The sequence below is a fragment of the Dermacentor andersoni genome, chromosome 5 (assembly GCF_023375885.2).
Source record: "Dermacentor andersoni chromosome 5, qqDerAnde1_hic_scaffold, whole genome shotgun sequence".
NCBI lineage: Eukaryota > Metazoa > Arthropoda > Arachnida > Ixodida > Ixodidae > Dermacentor > Dermacentor andersoni.
This window is the reverse complement of record NC_092818.1, coordinates 34,739,070-34,757,268: the sequence shown is the minus strand read 5'-3', so window position 1 is coordinate 34,757,268 and position 18,199 is coordinate 34,739,070. Positions and strand designations below refer to the sequence as shown.

The 18,199-nt window shown below is 44.5% G+C and overlaps 1 protein-coding gene across 1 annotated transcript; it reads right to left on the bottom strand.

Moving 5' to 3' along the window:
* Nucleotides 1-17,407: 17,407 nt before the first annotated feature.
* On the bottom strand, nucleotides 17,408-18,199 carry LOC126519927 (piggyBac transposable element-derived protein 3-like). The gene has a single exon (XM_050169198.1). The coding sequence runs from the start codon at nucleotides 18,197-18,199 to the stop codon at nucleotides 17,408-17,410; it is 792 nt and encodes a 263-aa protein (XP_050025155.1).

The window sequence follows — 18,199 nt, the reverse complement described above, 5'->3', positions numbered from 1 at the left end:
TGCTACGTACAAGGGACCGGTATATACGTAGTAGACATGTTCGGTCAGATCCCCAGTTCTTATGTGATAAAACCTTGAGGATATTTAGCGCTTTGTTTGCTTTAGTTTTGGTTGCGTTAATGTGGGCCAGGAAGTTCAGTTTAGTGTCAAACGTTACGCCTAGAAATTCATAGTGTTCTTTGACCGGTAGCGTTGTACCATGCAATGTAAGACCTGGAGTACAGTGTAACTCTCGCTTCTGGGAAAAGAGAACTGTAACAGTTTTGTGTGTTGAGAACCGGAAACAATTTTTGTTAGCCCATTGTGTAAGATTATTTATCGTTTTTGTAGTTGTCGTTCACAGGTGGGTAAGCTTGAGGCGCGGCAAGCCATTTGCAAATCGTCGACATATATTGAGTGCATAACAGATGATGGGATGATCTTATTTACAGAGTTCATTTTGATTATGAAGAGCGTCGTGCTCAGAATGCAACCTTGTGGAACGCCATTTTCTTGTGTGAATGTGCGCGAGAGTATTGTGCCGAGACGTACGTGAAATGTTCGGTTTGACATGAAACCGCACAGACAACTTAGCTTCTTCCGCGAATTCCCATGTCAGCCAGGTCTCTCAAAATTCCGTATCGCCATGTGGTATCATACGCCTTCTCAACATCAATGAAAACCGCGAGGCAGTATTGCTTGTGAAGAAACGCGTCACGTATTTCATGCTCTAGTCGCACGAGATGGTCAGTGGTGGAACAGCCCTTTTGGTATCCGCACTGGTGTTTGTCTATTAGGTTTCTTGTTTCTAGGATGAATGTTAGTCTTATATTTATAATGCTCTCATAAGATTTGGCTAGACAACTTGTTAGTGCAATGGGTCTATAGCTGCTAGGGGATGTAGCTGGTTTACCAGGTTTTAGAAAAGGCACTACTACCGCTTTTTTCCAATCTGTGGGCATTACCCCAGACTCCCATATCTTGCTGAAAAATTTTAGAAGTGCCCCTACCGACGCTTGGGATAGGTGTGCCAGCATTGTGTAGTGCACACGGTCAAGACCTGTTGCCGTTTTTTCTTTTTACCAGCAGAGAGAACTCTGTTCAATTCATGTATTGTGAGGGGTTTGTTGTACATTTCAGCCGAAGCCCCAGTGGTAGGCAGCCTCTCTTTCTTAGCCAATTCTTTATATTTTAAAAATGTATTTGAATAGTTTGCTGAGCTGGATATGTTATGAAAGTCTTCACCTAATAAGTTGGCCTGGTCCTGTAGTGTTGTTTGTGTGCCTGGACATTTAGGTAGTGGTATAGCGTATGATGAGTAGTCTCCTCTAAATTTCCTCACCTGGTCCCACATTCGTTTTGATGTGACTGTACTATTGATAGATGATCATGATGATGATTATATGTGGTTTTTAATGGCGCAAGGGCCAGTTATGGCCAAAGAGTGCCATGACAAATGGTAATTTGAAGGATTTATTCTAAATGGCGTGAACAGTGAATTTGTTATGGTAGGTGTGACATGGCTGTATAAGGGCCTAAAAACTTTCGCTGTAACGATGTAAATATATAGCTAGTAAAATAATGACACTGATTAGTTATGGACGTGGACGATGGACGTTGTGTTTGGATAAAAAACATACGAAAACGAGACAACAGTTACACTAAATCATCAAGACAGCCCTCGAATACAAGGGCTGGTAATCATGTGTTAAAATTTCCTCGCCAAATTATTTTCAGTATGTCAGTTTCAGCTAAGAAATCTAAAACTATTTGCACTCTAAAAAGCGGTTCATCACTAAGAAAAAATGCAGGGTGAAGTGGTATATTTTCCCGATATGCAGAATGGAAATACGTTTTCCTCTCTGTTTCTATTGCAGGGCACTGGATAAGAACATGGATCACTGTCAAGCTATCGCCGCACCTACTGCAATTAGGAGAATCCCCGCCAGTCAAGAGATAGGAGTGAGTACTGTATGTGTGTCCTATTCTTAATCGGCAAAGAAGTAGTTCTTTGTACCGTGCTGTTTTCTCCCTTATCCAATTCTGCAGTTTTGGTTTTATGATGTGTAACTTATTCAATGCTTCTGTATCCCACTCAGCTTGCCAATGATTCCTCAATTTGCGGCGCAGAAAGGGCTTTAGGTCTGTGGCAGGAATGGGGATATTTCCATCTGTGTCGCTAAATCTCACTGACGTAGCGTTTTCGTCAGCAGCTACGTTGCCTTTTAAACCTTTATGGCCAGCTACCCAACATAGTATAATCGCTTGGTTGCACATATATGCGGAGCACAATAAGCTATACAGCTCGTTCGAAACGGCATTCTTATGCTTTCGTAAGCTAATCAGGGATCTCACAACACTTAATGAGTCTGTAAAGACAACAGCCTTAGCGACATTTCTGTGCCTTATGTGTTTAATAGCCGAAAGTATACCGTATGCTTCTGCCGTAAAGATACTGGTGTGTGGGTTTAGTGGCCCAGATGTTGAAAATGTCGGTCCGAGAGCTGCGTAAGCAACACCAGCAGTAGACTTCGACGCATCTGTAATATTCGTCACAGGAATACTTCTCTTTAAGTTCAATAAAATGTGACTGTATGTGAGCCTCAGGTGCTTGTTTGGGTAATTCTAAGAAAGAGATGTCACATAGGATAGTTTGCCACTCCCAAGGCGGTGGAAGCCGAGAGGGCGCCATTAAGACATTCTCTAAAAGAGAGACCCCTGTTGTTTCTGAGAGTGCTTCCAACCGGAGGGACAGAGGAGGCCGGACACCTGGGCGGTTACGGAACAGCCTGGCCATGGAGGTGTCGTGAGTAATTGAATGACATGGATGATCCACAGCTGATTTTACCTTCAAAGCATAGGAAAGGCTTAAATATGTCCTTTGGTAGTATAGGGACCATTCATTAGATTCGACGTAAAGGCTTTGCACAGGGCTAGTCCTAAAAGCACATGTAGCAAGGCGGATGCCTAAGTGGTGGACAGGATCTAGCATTTTTAGAGAACTAGGTCCTGCAGAATTATAGACTATGGCGCCATAGTCAAGGCGTTTTAATATTAGACTTTTGTACAGCTTTATTAGGCATCTCCTGTCGCTTCCCCAAGCTGTGCGTGACAACAGCTTCAGAAGATTCATAGTCTTGAGGCACTTTGCCTTAAGATACTTCAGGTGTGGCACAAAGGTTAGCTTACTGTCTAGAAGGATCCCTAAGAATTTGTGTTCGCAGCTCACAGATAACCGTTCTCCATTGAGATTGATTACGGGTTCCGCCAGTATACCTCTCTTATTAGAGAACAGGACGCACGTACTTTTTCTCGGATTTAGCTTAAAACCATTTTCGTCCGCCCACTTAGACAATTTTTTTTATGCAAAGCTGTACATGTCGCTCACATATACTTAGATTACATGATTTAAAACCTATCTGGATATCATCTACATGTACAGAATAAAACATACTACGTGACATGGCAGTCTGTATGGAGTTAATTTATGGAGACAACAAATAGAATGCAGCTCAGCACACCTCCTTGTGGAACACCAGCCTCTTGCGTAAATGGACGAGACAGAACGTCACCAACTCTAACACGGAACGTGCGATCCGAGAGGTAACTCTGAATGACGCATAGCAAGTTGCCTCTAACTCCCATTTCAGACAGATCACGGAGGATTCCAAAGCGCCAGGTCGTGTCGTATTCCTTCTCCATATCTAAAAATACGGACAGGAAAAACTGTTTGTGGACAAAGGCATCACGGATATTTGTCTGGATGCGGACAAGGTGATCTGTTGTGGATCTACCCTCTCTAAAACCGCACTGTAAGGGATCGAGTATCTTGTTGCTTTCAAGAAAATGGATGAGGCGACGGTTAATCATTTTCTCAAATAATTTGCATACACAACTTGTCAGAGCTATAGGCCTATAACTGTCGGGTGAGGAAGGGTCCTTGCCCTCTTTGAGAATGGGGATTACGATTGCTTCTTTCCAGGCAAACGGAATGTAGCCTGCGGAGAACATAGAATTGAAGAGTGACAGTAGTGTTTCTTGGGTTTCAGGGTGTAGGTGTCTGATCATATCATACGTTACTCTGTCACTTCCTGGGGCGGACTTGTTGCAACAGCTCAGTGAAACCTGGAACTCAGCCTTTCCAAATGGACGATTGTATACTTCATTGGATGAGCTGTTCTGACCCAATTTCATCTGTTCTGCTAGTCGCTGGTATTTTAGGAATGTATCTGTGTAATGAGATGCGCTAGAAATGTGCTCGAAATGTGCTTCTAGGCAATCTGCCTGATCCTCCAGAGTGTCTCCTTGTGTATTTAATAAAGGTAAGGGATGAGTTTCGCGGCCTTTTATTTTGTTAACCTTGTTCCAGGCTTTTCGCTCGTCTGTATACGAGTTGATGCTGCTTATATAGTTTTTCCAACTTTCTCGTTTAGCGCGGCGGCGCGTTCTTCTACCTTGCGACTTGATCGCCTTGAAATTAATCAGATTCTCTGTGGTTGGGGAGTTACGGAGGAGGCTCCAAGCCTTGTTCTGCCTTTTGCTGGCATCCCTACACTCCTCATTCCACCATGGTATACGTCGTTTCGAGGGCGACCCATTTGTTTGGGGAATGCCTACTGATGCAGCCTCAATAATGAACGCTGTTATGTACGCTACTGCGTCGTCTAAGTTAAGTTCAGAGGTATCATTCCAGGGCAGCTGTGTTAGTTCGCGAAACTTTGTCCAGTCGGCTGAGTCAATTTTCTATCGAGGAAGATGTTCATGACACTCACTTTGTTTTGTTATGGTTTAGAACGATGGGGAAGTGATCACTTCCATAAGGGTTATTAATGACATCCCACTCCAGACATGGCACAATTGTACTAGACGCTATGCTTAGATCTATCGAAGAAAATGTTTTATGTGTAGAGCTGTAAAATGTTGGCTTTTTCTTGTAAAGCAAGCAGGAACTTGAAGTCAATAGGATGTTTTCTATAAGCCGTCCTCTCGCATCACAGCGTGAGTCACCCCACAGTGTGCTATGCGCGTTTAGATCACCGATGACTATGTAAGGGTGACGCAGCTCATCAATAAAGCTTTGAAATGTTGTGCTACAGAGTTGATAACTTGGGGGGATGTATAAGGACGTGATAGTCACTAGTTTATTGAATAGTACTGCTTGGATAGCAACTGCCTCAAGAGGAGTTTGGAGTTGCAGTTGCCGACAAGCAACGCCTCTGTCGACTATTACTGCTACTCCGCCGGACGATGCAACAGCATCATCTCGGTCTTTCCGGAAAATAGCATATTGCCTAAGAAAGTTTGTTTGCGTAGATTTAAGATGTGTCTCCTGAACACACAGCACCTTTGGATTGTATTTGTGTAAGAGTTCTTTGACATCGTCGAGGTTGCGGATCAAACCTCTCACGTTCCAGTGTAATATTTGTGTATCCATATTGTTTGTGTTTATGTGCTATGTGTCAAGAGATATCACTTAGGTTGGCTCAAGGGACCTTTCCAGGCCCCTTGATGCGGGGTATTTCTTTTTTGTTGGCGCGCTCCAGGGAGCAACGCCGTTCCTTCGGCGTCTGAGACGCCGGAGAAGTTTTTGTTACATCCATCGCCTCGTCAGAAGCGCTGGATGACGCCCGCTCAGCGGGCACGCGTGGAGGTTTTCCGGGCCTGTCTGCACGAGCAGTGGCCCTGGAACCGGCAGGCTCGGAGGTCTGCTGGCCCTTCGTGGTAGGGGGCGGAAGAGCCGTGGCTGCTCCCGCCAGGGGGGCTGATGGCGTAACCGCCGTCACACTCCGTGAGACTTGCGTGGCCGCCTGAAGATGTAGCACTACCCCCCAGCGCGCCACATCGGTGTAGGAAGGACTGGACTGATTTTGGAGTGCGAAACGCTTACGTGCCTCTGGAAATGATTGGTTCAGTTTTACTTTCAGTTCTATGATTTGTTTCTCTTTTTTCCATGTAGGGCATGATCGAGAGTAGGCAGGGTGGTCTCATTCACAGTTGGCACAGTGGCTTGTAGATGTACAGATGTCCGAAGCCTGTTCACAGGAACTACACTTGGCACAAGTAGCACGTCCTCTGCAGTTCTGTGACCCATGCCCAAAGCGCTGACACTTGAAACATCGACGTGGATTTGGGATATACGGTCTCACGCGAAGCTTACAGTAACCGGTTTCTATTGTTTCAGGTAGGTTGCAGGTTCCGAAAGTAATGATTATGTGTTTGGTAGGTATTTGCTTGTCATCTCGCCTCAATGTTATTCTTTGAACTTTGACTACGTTTTGGTCTTGCCATCCTTCAAGCAGTTCGCTTTCGCTCAGTTCGAGGAGGTCATCTTCTGAGACGGCCCCGGGCATGTTGTTCATTGATCTGTGTGGGCCCACTGAGACGGGAATTTCCCCAAATGCTACAACTTTCGACAGTTTGTCATATTGCACTTTGTCGCGGAGTTCCAGAAGAAGATCGCCACTTCCCATCTTCTTTACTTTATTGCCTGGGCCAATTGCTTCAGTGAGAGATTTAGCTACAACAAATGGTGAGATCGTTCTGTTTTCTTATCGTTCTGACTATGTAAAATGTGGTACTTTGGAAAAGATTGTTTTGGCTGCATAAAAAAAGTGAAAGTCTCTTCGGTGTGCCCCCTCTTCAGGGAGCGATCAGGTAGCGGAGGAAAGTTATTTGCCATATAGAGCAGGGAAATTCGGCGGCGATGGTGGCCACCCACCACCGAGCCCAAAAGGAGACGCTACAAGGTTGGAAGAATACCTGAATACCTATAACCTAATATATATATACCCAAGGCAGGATATATTACACACGGTTAACCCTTGCCGCCAGGAAATACGGAAGTAATAAGAAGTGAAGAGAAGACAGGAAAGATGTAAAAGTGGGAGAGAAAGACGAAGATTGGAGAGGAGGAGAGGAAAGGGCGACTGCCGATTTCCCCCGGGTGGGTCAGTCCGGGGGTGCCGTCTACGTGAAGCCGAGGCCAAAGGGGTGTGTTGCCGCCGCCGAGGGGCCGTAAAGGTCCAAACACCCGGCATTGGCTCAACCCCCAGGATCCCCTTTTCCCAGGACACGGCTAAGCTGCGCACGGCTACACGCGGGAGGGTCCAACCCTCGTGTGCTCGGGTACGTGGAGTCGCCACACACCAAACGCCTGCTGACGCAGACGCCCCTGCGGGGTACTATTGATTGAAGATATGTATTTTTGCCATGATAATTTTTCTACATTTCTTCGAATCTATCGTGCTTTGGCTTTGGCCTGTTTGAAATTTAGAAGATTGTTATAAGTGGGGTACCTTCGTAGGATTCCCCAGGCCTTATTTTGTTCTTTTTTGGCTTTAGTACATTCGTTTGTCCACCAAGGATTTAGTTTTTTGCGCACAATACCGGAAGACTGCGGTATCGCCTTTTCTGCCGCTGTGATTATGACTTCAGTGATTTTTTTTTTCAGCTCATCAATACTGAGCTCTGGCGAAAAGACATTTTCCAGTTTCGCGTTCTGCATAAAAACCTTCCAGTCAGCGAGCTGTAATTTCCGTCGGCGTGGTCTAGTTACTTGGGTTTGTGGTGATGATAGGTGCTTGATGAGTGCGGGTAAGTGGTCGCTACCATATGGCGTGTCGAGAGCTTCCCATTTAAAATCAGTAAAAAGAGAGGGCGAACAAAAAGCTAAATCTAAACAACTAAATGTGCGAGAAGTCAGTGAGAAATAAGTTAGCGCACCTGAATTTAAAAGACAGAAATCGTTTGACAGAATAAAATCTTCAACGAGTTGCCCTCTTTGGTTAGTTTTGACACTGCCCCAAAGAGTACAATGAGCGTTAAAATCTCCTACCAAGACAAATGGCTCCGGTAACTGCTCTGTTAGATTTTCTAAGTCTTAGATAGTAAAATGTGTGTGGGGTGGAATATATAGTGAGCAGATGGTCATTGTTTTGTAGGATAGAATGGTGACAGCTACGGCCTCTAAAGATATATTTAATGGGACATTTCGCGTAGGAGTGCCGCCCTGCACGACTATAGCTACTCCTCCTGACAAACGGCTGGAACATTCGCGGTCCCTTCGGACGACGGTGAAGCCTCTAAGGAATTGACTGTGTTTAGGGCCTAAGTTTGTTTTACTCTAGGCAAAATAGGATTGGCGAAAAGTTATTTGTTATGTCTTTAATGACACCTAGATTGCGAATCAGTCCTCTACAATTCCAATGTACTATAAAAGCCATAGTGGCAGAATGAGAATGGTAATGTACATATATGTACTAAGTAATTGTAGGTGACATTTGTTAGTGGGAATATACTATTGGAAGAACGGTAACCGTTCAGGTTAGCGGTCCCTTTGTTCGCGTAGTTATTGTCAGCTTGGCTTTCTTAGTGCGCTCCAGAGAGCGGTGACGTTTTGGCGTCGATGACGCCGGAGTTTTGTTGTCGACATCCATAACCTTCTCCGAGGCGTTGGATGATCGAGAACCAGGCGCTGAGACGCGCGTCTCAGGCCTGGAGGTTCGATTTAGCCTGGGGCCCTGTGGAACCGGGGTCTGCAGGCAAGTCTGTGATGACGATGATGGAGCAGGACTACCTGCTGCCACCAAGGGGACGGATGGAGTTACTACTGGACCACTGATTGCGCTTCCTGTAGACTCCTGAGACCCCTGCGGTGCTGTCCCCTGTCGCACCGCACTGGCGTAGGTTGCTTGAGGTAAGTGTGCTAGTTTCTTTCTTCCTTCATAAAAGGAAATCTTCTCTTTCACTGTAAGTGCAATTATCTCTTTCTCTTTCTTGCAGCAGGTGCAAGATCGTGAATATGCTGGATGATCTCCTTTGCAGTTTGTACAGTGTGGAGCAGCATTACAGTTTTCCGACTGATGGTCATTGGCACTACACTTTGCACATGTCGATTGACCTCTGCACGATTGCGATATATGTCCGAATCTCTGGCACTTGAAACACCGCCTCGGGTTTGGGATATACGGTCTTACGTCGATCTTAAGATAGCCTGCATCAAGTGTTGTAGGCACAATATTGGTACCAAAGGTAAGTATAACGTGTTTGGTCGGGATATGTTAGTCATTTCTTCGGAGAGTTATTCTTTGAACTTTGATTACATTTTGTTCTTGGAAACCTTCCAGGAGTTCTTCATCGCTTAGGTTTAAGAAATATTCTTCTGATATTACACCTCTGCTTGTGTTAAGAGAACGGTGTGCTGAGATTGTGACTTTGATGTTACCAACACTGGTTAGATCAGCGAGCTTTGCAACTTGGTCTTTGGTTTTGAGTTTAAGGAGGAGGTCCCCACTTGACATCTTTGAAGCTTTGTATTGCTTTCCGATTTTTTCTACTAGGCATTTTGGTATTAGGAATGGCGATAATTTTCTCATTGGCAGAGATCCTTCACTGTGGATCACATGGTAGCGTGGGAACGTTTCTTCGTTGGTTTTCAAAGTGAAATCAAAAATTGCTTCGGTGCGCCCTCTTTTGATAGGACGATCTGCAAGAGGGGGGAATGCATTTGCCATGTATTCTTGAAATATTCCGCGGCGATGGTAGCCACCCACCACGGAGCCCAACAAGGAGACGGTACGAGGTTAGGAACATACCTGTATACGTCAGCTATACAACGCCGCTATAACCTAATATATGTACCCAAGGTTGGGTAGATACACACGGTTAACCCTTGCTGCCTCGAAAATGAGAAGTAAACTGAAGTGAGCAGAAGACAGGAAAGATTCAAAGTGAGGGAGAAAGACGAAGAGTGAAGAGGGGGACAGGAAGAGACAACTGCCGATTTCCCCCGGGTGGGTCAGTCCGGGGGTGCCGTCTATGTGAAGCAGAGGCCAAAGAGGTGTGTTGCCTCCGCCGGGGGGCCTTAAAAATCCAGACACCCACCATTGGCTCAACCTCCAGGATCCCCCTTTCCGCAGACACGGCTAAGCCGCGCACGGCTACACGCGGGAGGTTCCAACCCTCGTGTGCTCGGGTAGGTGGTGTCGCAACACACCAAACGCCTGCTGACGCAGACGCCCCTGTGGGGCCTCTACCGTTCGTTAAGAAAATTCTGTCGCAGCTGAAAAGAGGCTTCTGTTGCGATTCATTGATTCTGGTCGCTTCCGTCATTACAAAGAATGCGGTATATGAAGAACTTGTTTATTCACATTGCTAGCTGGAATACATTTACGCTACTTTTGGAGACGTGGATGCAATGGTATATATTCAATTGAATGACTTGAAACCGAGCAAAGTGGAGTCTTGAGCAGGGTTATATTTACAACCCCTGCTCTTCCCGCCAGTCACGCGTAATTCCAGTATGCGTGTAATCTGCTATACTCTACACTCTAAGAAAAAAGAGAGTAAAAAGTGAGTCACGGCAACTTGACTACGCTAAGGAAGACCCGGGTTTGTCACACTGGATTCTGACCATAAGTAAATCGAAAAAATATAGCATTGGCTACTAAAGAGAGCACAGCAACGAGGTAACAAGTTCAGTAGGCGGACTCAACAGTGTCGATTGTAAATGTAATTGCACTACGTAAAGTTAAATTTTGAGGATTTAGGTTCCAAAATCAAGATCTTGTTAGAGGCGCACGGTAATGGAAAACTGTAGATTTATTTTCAGCAGCTCGGGTTATTTAACGCGCACGGAATGCACAATATACGCGCGTTTTCGCATTCTGCCCCCATTGGAATGCGACTGCTGCGGTTGTGATTGTTCCCGTGACCTCGAGCTCAGCAGCGCAACACCAAAGCCACTGGGCTACCGCAGTGCGTTGCGTTGCGCGACAAGAAACAAACATTAGCGTACGCAGCACTGCTTTTGAACCCCCTAGAAATTTAAAAACAAAAATGTAGCAGTCTTCCCCCAATGCTGCATGAACCACTGCACGAACCAAGGTTCGTAGTTTCATCGCCTGAATAAACTGCAGTAAACAATCGCTTACTCCGTAAATTAGCAAGCACGGGATCACACGCGCATGTGCAAACATGAACAGATTTCACTCAATGGCCGCGAACACTCGCTGTCACAGTGTCGGCGTGATGAAGGGCACAAACAGAGCGGACAGAACACTGCTGCTGCCTCATCCTTCGAAGCGTCTCCGAAACTTCAAATGGCGCAATAAAAGCGCCCTTCCCCTCTCCCCCCCCCCCTTCCCGCTTTGCACCCATCGGAAATTATCTGCAAGACAGAGCTGCTGTTTCTGGTGCTCTTTCTCTCCCCCTACTTTCATTCCCTGCCCCCTGTGCAGCGCGGTTGAGGTGTCCTCTGCTGAGTGACAGTTACTGCGCTGCACTTTACCCCAACCTTTCCTTCCCATCATCAAGAATCTCCTTCTCTCTCTCTCTCTCCAAGACAGAGCGAGAGTGGCGCCAGACCGGGCTAGAGCAACGGCCAGAGGAGAAGCCTGCTAAACCAGCGCCTCCTCTCCCCCGCTTGCGCGCGTTTTATCACGTGACCACCTATATATACTTGGGGCACCCATCCAGACACTATACATCTCGGCTCGCCCTCGTACACTTCTTTTAACGCGCACAGCTAACGGCGCAGGATAATATCGTATCGCACATGACTTTATGCGTAAGCTCACGGCAACACCGACAGATATATTTCGATGGTTGTGTCCATATAATTCCTATCACAAAATTCGCAATAAATAGAAAATTTTACTAAGGACCAACCCCGCTGCTTATCCATGTCGTGATATAGCGGTGAACGATAGTTCTTGAATATGTGTTGCTAAATCTGCGCCAAATGACGACGCTCGCATTTGGTGATCGCGGCACACAGTCTCAAGAACTTGTGGAGGAAATACCGGAGTTCTGGCAGCTTCAGGTGCACTAGATCACTCAGCAACATGGGCGGCTTTGTAGTTCTACCTTACATCAGAGCAAACTGCACTCGCCAGAAATCAAGGGCAGCCGCACCGTTTTAGCTAAGCAAATTAAGAACAATTACGCCGCGTCTTCACACTCCGAGCACGCTCCGACAGCCCAGCGATAGATATTTCAAACGCAACCGCACTCTGACGAGGAAATTTTGCTTCTGCCTAGTGAACGTAGCGGGTATTTCAAGACGCGTGTTAAATTCATGGCTGTTTCATTCGTGACCATTACTTAAGTGACGTAAAATTATCAGTGAGCAAAACAGTTTTTATTTCCACGCAAGGAAACAAAACCGAAACTAGCGCAACTGTTTTGCCCACATGTGCAGATACAAAATGATCCGAAGCCGAAGCCGTCAATATCATGCGCCATTTTTAAGTTGCGCTGCATCACGCGCGAGGATGTTGTCGTTGAGTGGTCCTGAAATCGCTGCGTTAGGGGCGACTGCAACCAGGCGTTGCGGCAAGTTACGGTGGGAGCTTCTGTCCATGCTGTGTGATTGCGACGAGGGGGACCGCCGCCAGCAGCAGCGTGTCGCCGATTTCGTCTTCGCCGACATGGAGCAATTGCAGCTCGCCGGACCGTCACAAGCGCCCGAAGTGCTGTGGTTTGCACAGCATCTTTCATTGTGATATGGGAGATCGCAACGGACAGAGACGACCCGATGCATACGAACGACTACCAGCGGGGATTGACCTGTGCCATATTTCTCTTAACATCTCAGGTAAGCATATCAGCTTTTGTTCCGAGTTTACAAACGGTGCGTACTCGGCCCTTCCGGTATGGCTACATTTTGCGCCACGTTTCTCTTGGCAGTTCACAGACGTTTCTTAGGCATGCGTGCGCGTATGTATGCGAAAATACTACTGACAGATGGAAGCCTCAGGAGAGCATCTTAAATTATTGCAAAGCTGTACTGCCAGGAGAAACACCGTTCTTAACGACTCTAGTGACGAGTGGCCAGTCGCGAAAAATCCGTAGAATATCAAGTACTGCGTAACTTGAAGTGTAGATAAAATACTAGCGCCAGTGGGACTTTCGCATGGCGAAGACAGGTAGTCGAAAAAGTAGCTTGTGTATTCTGAAGATTTACTAGCGCTTTAGGTATATTACCGCGAATACTAAAAGCGCTACAACGCTGTATGGCAGTGTGAGGCGATGTGGCAGCACAGATATTTTAAGAGCGGTAAAGCGGCTGCATGCACAAGCGAACAGACACAGCGCTTTAAAAGCGCTGAAAGAGAACAAATTTTTTGTGCATTTGGCTGCAAGTAGAAAACACATTAGCTCACATCTAAGCCTATATATAATGTATTATTTTTACTTAATCTTTATTTTCACGGTTGTAAGTATTTAAAAGCATGAATATGCTGCAACATTTATATAGTAAATCCTACTAGGCTTACAAAAGCTGGCTGTGTTATGTGGTGAAATTGTAATATTGCTACTGGATTTTCTATTTTGAGTCCGGTGTTTTATGAAAAAGAGGGTCTTTTTATTTGTAGTCTTGTGTTAGTGCAGATATTTGACAAGCAGAAATGAGTTGATTGCAAAGTTGTATCTCCCGGTGAGCTGCATTTGAACGCAAGTTTATCCTGTCTTGGCTATTACAATGTGCATATAACAATTTTAAGTATATACAGCCGTAGTTGGCTTAGTCGCTGTAGCGTATTTTGTAAAAGTAGAAGGCTATGATTATTTTACTGTTTTCATGCAGAAATACCTTTTTTTCTTGTATCAAGAAACGCTCACAGCATTGAATGAAATGAGGTGTGGTGTATTTTTCTACAAATTTAATAAAGGAAATTTCGTCTGCGGTGTGTCAGAGATTAGTTTACTTTCTTTTACTAAATAACGCGTTATCTCCTCTGCTACTGCTGTTGTTCTGTGTAGTTTTGTAATTTTTAAATGTACTTTGCTTTAGGTATTCAAGAAATGGCAACATCCAGAAGAAGATGCCATCTTATCCAGCACGTTATGGGTGAGACAGATCGTAGCAGGCACTTTTGCATATCTCATTAGCATATGATGCTATTTGTTGTAATTTTTGTGTCCACTTTCCTGACTTTATGCATTTTACTATTATTGTGCAAAGGGTAACAGTTTTACATTTAGACAGAGTAATCGGCCAAAGGGGAGACATGGCTGGAGTAGACAACACACACAAGCCTCCTTTGTCTCTATCTCTACGTTGCGCAGTTACTCTGTTGTTATCTACCAACAAGCTCAAGTTCCTCATCAGTTACATTTACTAATGATCCATTATTACTGTTTCATTTACATAACATTGAAAGTACAGAGATGCACAGGAAGACAGAGACTTGAACTGATGAAGAGCCGTAGAACAAGAATCGCTGGAGCCAATATTTCGACAGAGAAGGAGATTTTTCTTCTCAAAACGTTGGCTCCTATGAATTTTCTTGTTCTATCACTGTTTACAGTTAAAAGAAAGCATCATTTCTCTTGCTGAAGTATTATGCATTATGGCATAAAAATTAGCAGGGTGAAATATCAGGAATGTCAAAATCCTTGTATATTCCAGTGGTAGACCGAAGGCCAGGAAAACAAGATGTAGAGAACCACATTGGTATTTTTCACTGCCCAGTTCGGCCAGCTTCATTCCGAGCTTGCACTTTATTGCATTAACAACCATTGGAATTCGTTAATTGAATTGCCTTGGTTATTTACTTATATTAGGAGATTTTGAACTTGTAATAATGCAGCTTAACACAATGCATGTAAATATAATTTACAATGACATATTAAGGTGGCAGGCTTGCAGTTGGCTAGCAGATCACTTGATGGTATGAGCTCAGGTTTCAACCAAACTTCCATGCACATACCAGTTACACATTTTTTGTTTCTTCGTTTGGATTTTCATAAACATAAGTACTGTTTCTTTTTTGTTGTGTCGTAGGACCTAACTGTTTACCTTTGTTTGTATTGGTAGCCATCTTACACCGAAAGCTCAATTTTTATTGTAAATCGTGACATGGTAGGACTAAGAACATTTGTGCAAATTTGTTGCAGGTACACTGGCGGCTCCTACCTCTGCGTCCTACCACCACCCTGTCCTGACTACGTCCACTAGGTAGTTGGGAGCCTTTGGGGGCTTCTGCCACTGCACCCTGCCGGCACCATGTCCCGACTATGTCCACTAGGGAGTTGGCAGCCTTAGTGATGATGCCAGCAGGCTCACAGCCGACAGAAAGATTCAGGTATATACCTGTAATTAAGCGGCGTCTTTTTGAGTGAAATGACTTGTAGTCACTCAGCAATAACAGAAGTAACTTCGAAGCAGTTTAGACTCCCTGCTATCCGTGCAGGGATGCTCAAATCCATGCATTTTGTCTTAGCCGCCAAGAGGCTATGTGTATTAGACGAAATGCGATGCAAATTTTGAAACTACAAGAGACTACTTGTACAATTTTTTTCTTGCGTAACACAAAAACTACTTTGATAAAGATTTACCAATTTAAAAACAATACAATGTACTCTCATACGTGGTATTTGGCATAAATTTACTAGGCCTGCCTCAATGGTAAGTAGGCCAATAAACGTACGCCGAAACTGACTTCTTTTCCAAGTTCATCCTCCTCTCTCTGCACTGCTGCATAACGTATCTTTCTGATACCATTCTTGCACACAGGACAAGTCCTAAACACATAGATTGCATAAATTTGCAGCTTTTGCTGTAGGTCACTTCTGTGAAAATAAAGTTATGGCATTTTGTCCACTTTTAATCAGCCATAATAAACTAAGCAGTGGCTAATAAGCAGTTAAGTTTTTGTTGTAAGGCCTCTCTTCATTGTCGTTAAAAATTTGGCCTTCGTAATGAAAGAACCAAATTTTTGGCTATGCCATTTTATGATGCAATCTTTGGTGCGTTACACAAAATTTGACATAATGTTTATGCCAGCAAAAATATTTTTTTTGCTTTAAGTATTACGTGAAATTGAGATTTGTTCTATATTGAAGGGCCCTCAGTTTTCAAAAAGAAATTGCAAGTGGTCGTGTGCCAGGTTGGAACAGCTCACATGGAATAGCCTACCTACACAAACAGGGAGGGTCATGTACACTTGACTTTATGTTAATATACTATTATTGATCCACAAAAGACAATATGAAGGATTCCATCCTATAAGCAGCTCTTCACATTCATTTCCCCTTTTGCACATTTATATACCTTGAGTCTGGTGACTTGTGTTTGTTTTCATCATCTGCTATGTGCAGATGGTAAACTTCAGATTTGCCCTATGGTACAGAATATTTTGATGCTAAATATATGGATCTGTGTTTTTCAGGTGCCTCGAAATTTTACCCAAGCCATGCCGCACACTCGGGCCAGGCCTCTTGCGAACGACGTATAACCAGGCTCAACGCATCAGGCTCGAGGGAGTCAGGAGATCAAGGCAAGCAGCGTGCAACCTTTGGTGACCCCTCTACATGTGCTACCTATTTGACAGCTGTGCCTCACTTTCATCTATCCAAACAGCATCACCGACTGTGATCACTTATCGAACCATCGATGAGTGTTGGGGTGGAGTGATTTGAACAGACATTCTATTTGTCTCTTCAAATTCTTTGCAAATATTTCTGTTATTAAAACTCATATGTGTCTTTAGTATCTAGTTTTTAATAGTTCCTTTCTCTTAGAATTCTCACCATCAGCTCCTGCTATTCTAATGTATACCTGCCTTTAAGCCCCGTTTCTCGTAGTTATGTTGTACTTGTGGATGTAATTGATAGGTTCTTAATTCTTGTACAGAAGGCTAAAATGCAAACTTACTGCATTTTTTCTTCCTTTGATAATCTAGAGCACTGCAATGTGTTCAAGAAATGTAACGTAACACGGGCTCTGGTGCAGGATAAATTTGAGAGCAATATAGAGTACTTATATCAAGCACCCGTTATTTTTAAAAAACTCAAGGATATAGGAGCACAAGAAAGAATATATTGAACTAGAGAAACATAAATTCCCTTCATAAGTCTGGTAATAATGTGACTTCCTTTCACTGCAAATATACTGGTACTCGCATACAAGGTTTGAAACATGAAAGCTATGATACCCTTGGCATTTCTCAGTGCTTATTTGCCACACTGACGAATGTCAAAGGCAGCATAGGTTTCATGCACACATTGATTGTATTACACCTTTTGAGTATTGCATTTCTCAAACACACGGGTTTGCAACAGTGCTTTAACCCTCTCATGCATGAATTAGGTCCAGAGGAGAAAAAAATTATTTTTTGTTTAAAAGTGTTACTAGAGGCCACAAAGATTATGATAAAATTTTATTACAATAATCAAGAGCCTCTGTATCACATTTCCGATCTGCCCCCAAATGAGGACATGCTGTAAGCCGCCATTAGTCTCTGGTTTAAGTACACAATAAATATATGTAACAAAAACTTATTGAGCGTTCATACTAGAACACTGAAACAATTTCAATTCAAATTGAAATGCTGACGATCGGTCTTGCACATTCCACTTATGCACTGTGGAAGGATTCGAAGCACTCAGGACAAAGAGGGACGTTGCAGCGACCGCAGAGGTATCATGTCTTGCTGCGGCAGGCGAGACTTCGACAGCGGCTGGCGTACTTTTGGTCGCTCTTCTTTAGGAAATGGCGCCCGCCGTCCAACCTCTTTTCCAGGGACACATGATGGAGCACTCTCTTATAGGCGCTGGCGAAGAATCGTTGCATGGCCGGCCTCGTCGCTTCGAACTCTGTGCTGCTTCGCTGCGAATATATGAGCGCCTTGGCAACGCGACTTCGGAACTCAAGTTGGTCCATATAATGTTCCACACCTTTGTCCCACCACCACACAATCCTGGCATTCACAACTGCTGCATTTAGTAGGTGGAAGAACATTCTCAAGTAGCCCTTTTTGTTCCGGACGTCATTTCTGTACCTTGCAATCAAGGAATCCATGAGGTCAACACCACCCATGTGTTTGTTGTAAACTTCCACAGAGTATGGCCTGGTGACATCCATTACTTTGCTCTCTTTTCTATTGTACCTTTTGGTAGTGCCTTCGGGCTGCCGTCCTGCATAGCTGGAAACAACATGAACAAGCGAGTTGTCCAGCCACCTTGTCACTGTGATGTTGTCTACTGAGGTGCAAATTGATGTGCTTCCCCTTCCGTCTGCTTTGAGCTCCTTCAAGGGCTTTAGCTTCTTATCCGCTCCTTGCAGACGGTTTGCACGGCACGTCCCAAGAAACCATATTCCATCCTCGCTGAGTTTTCGGACGAGGGCCATAGATGTGAACAAGTTATCGGCATAAAGTTTATGATTTTTCCCTTCAAGTCCCTCGGACAACCTGATGACAACGTCTCCGGCCAT

Coding starts and splice junctions, on each gene's coding strand:
- LOC126519927 (XM_050169198.1), bottom strand. CDS start 18,199: ATGGCCGGAGACGTTGTCATCAGGTTGTCCGAGGGACTTGAAGGGAAA.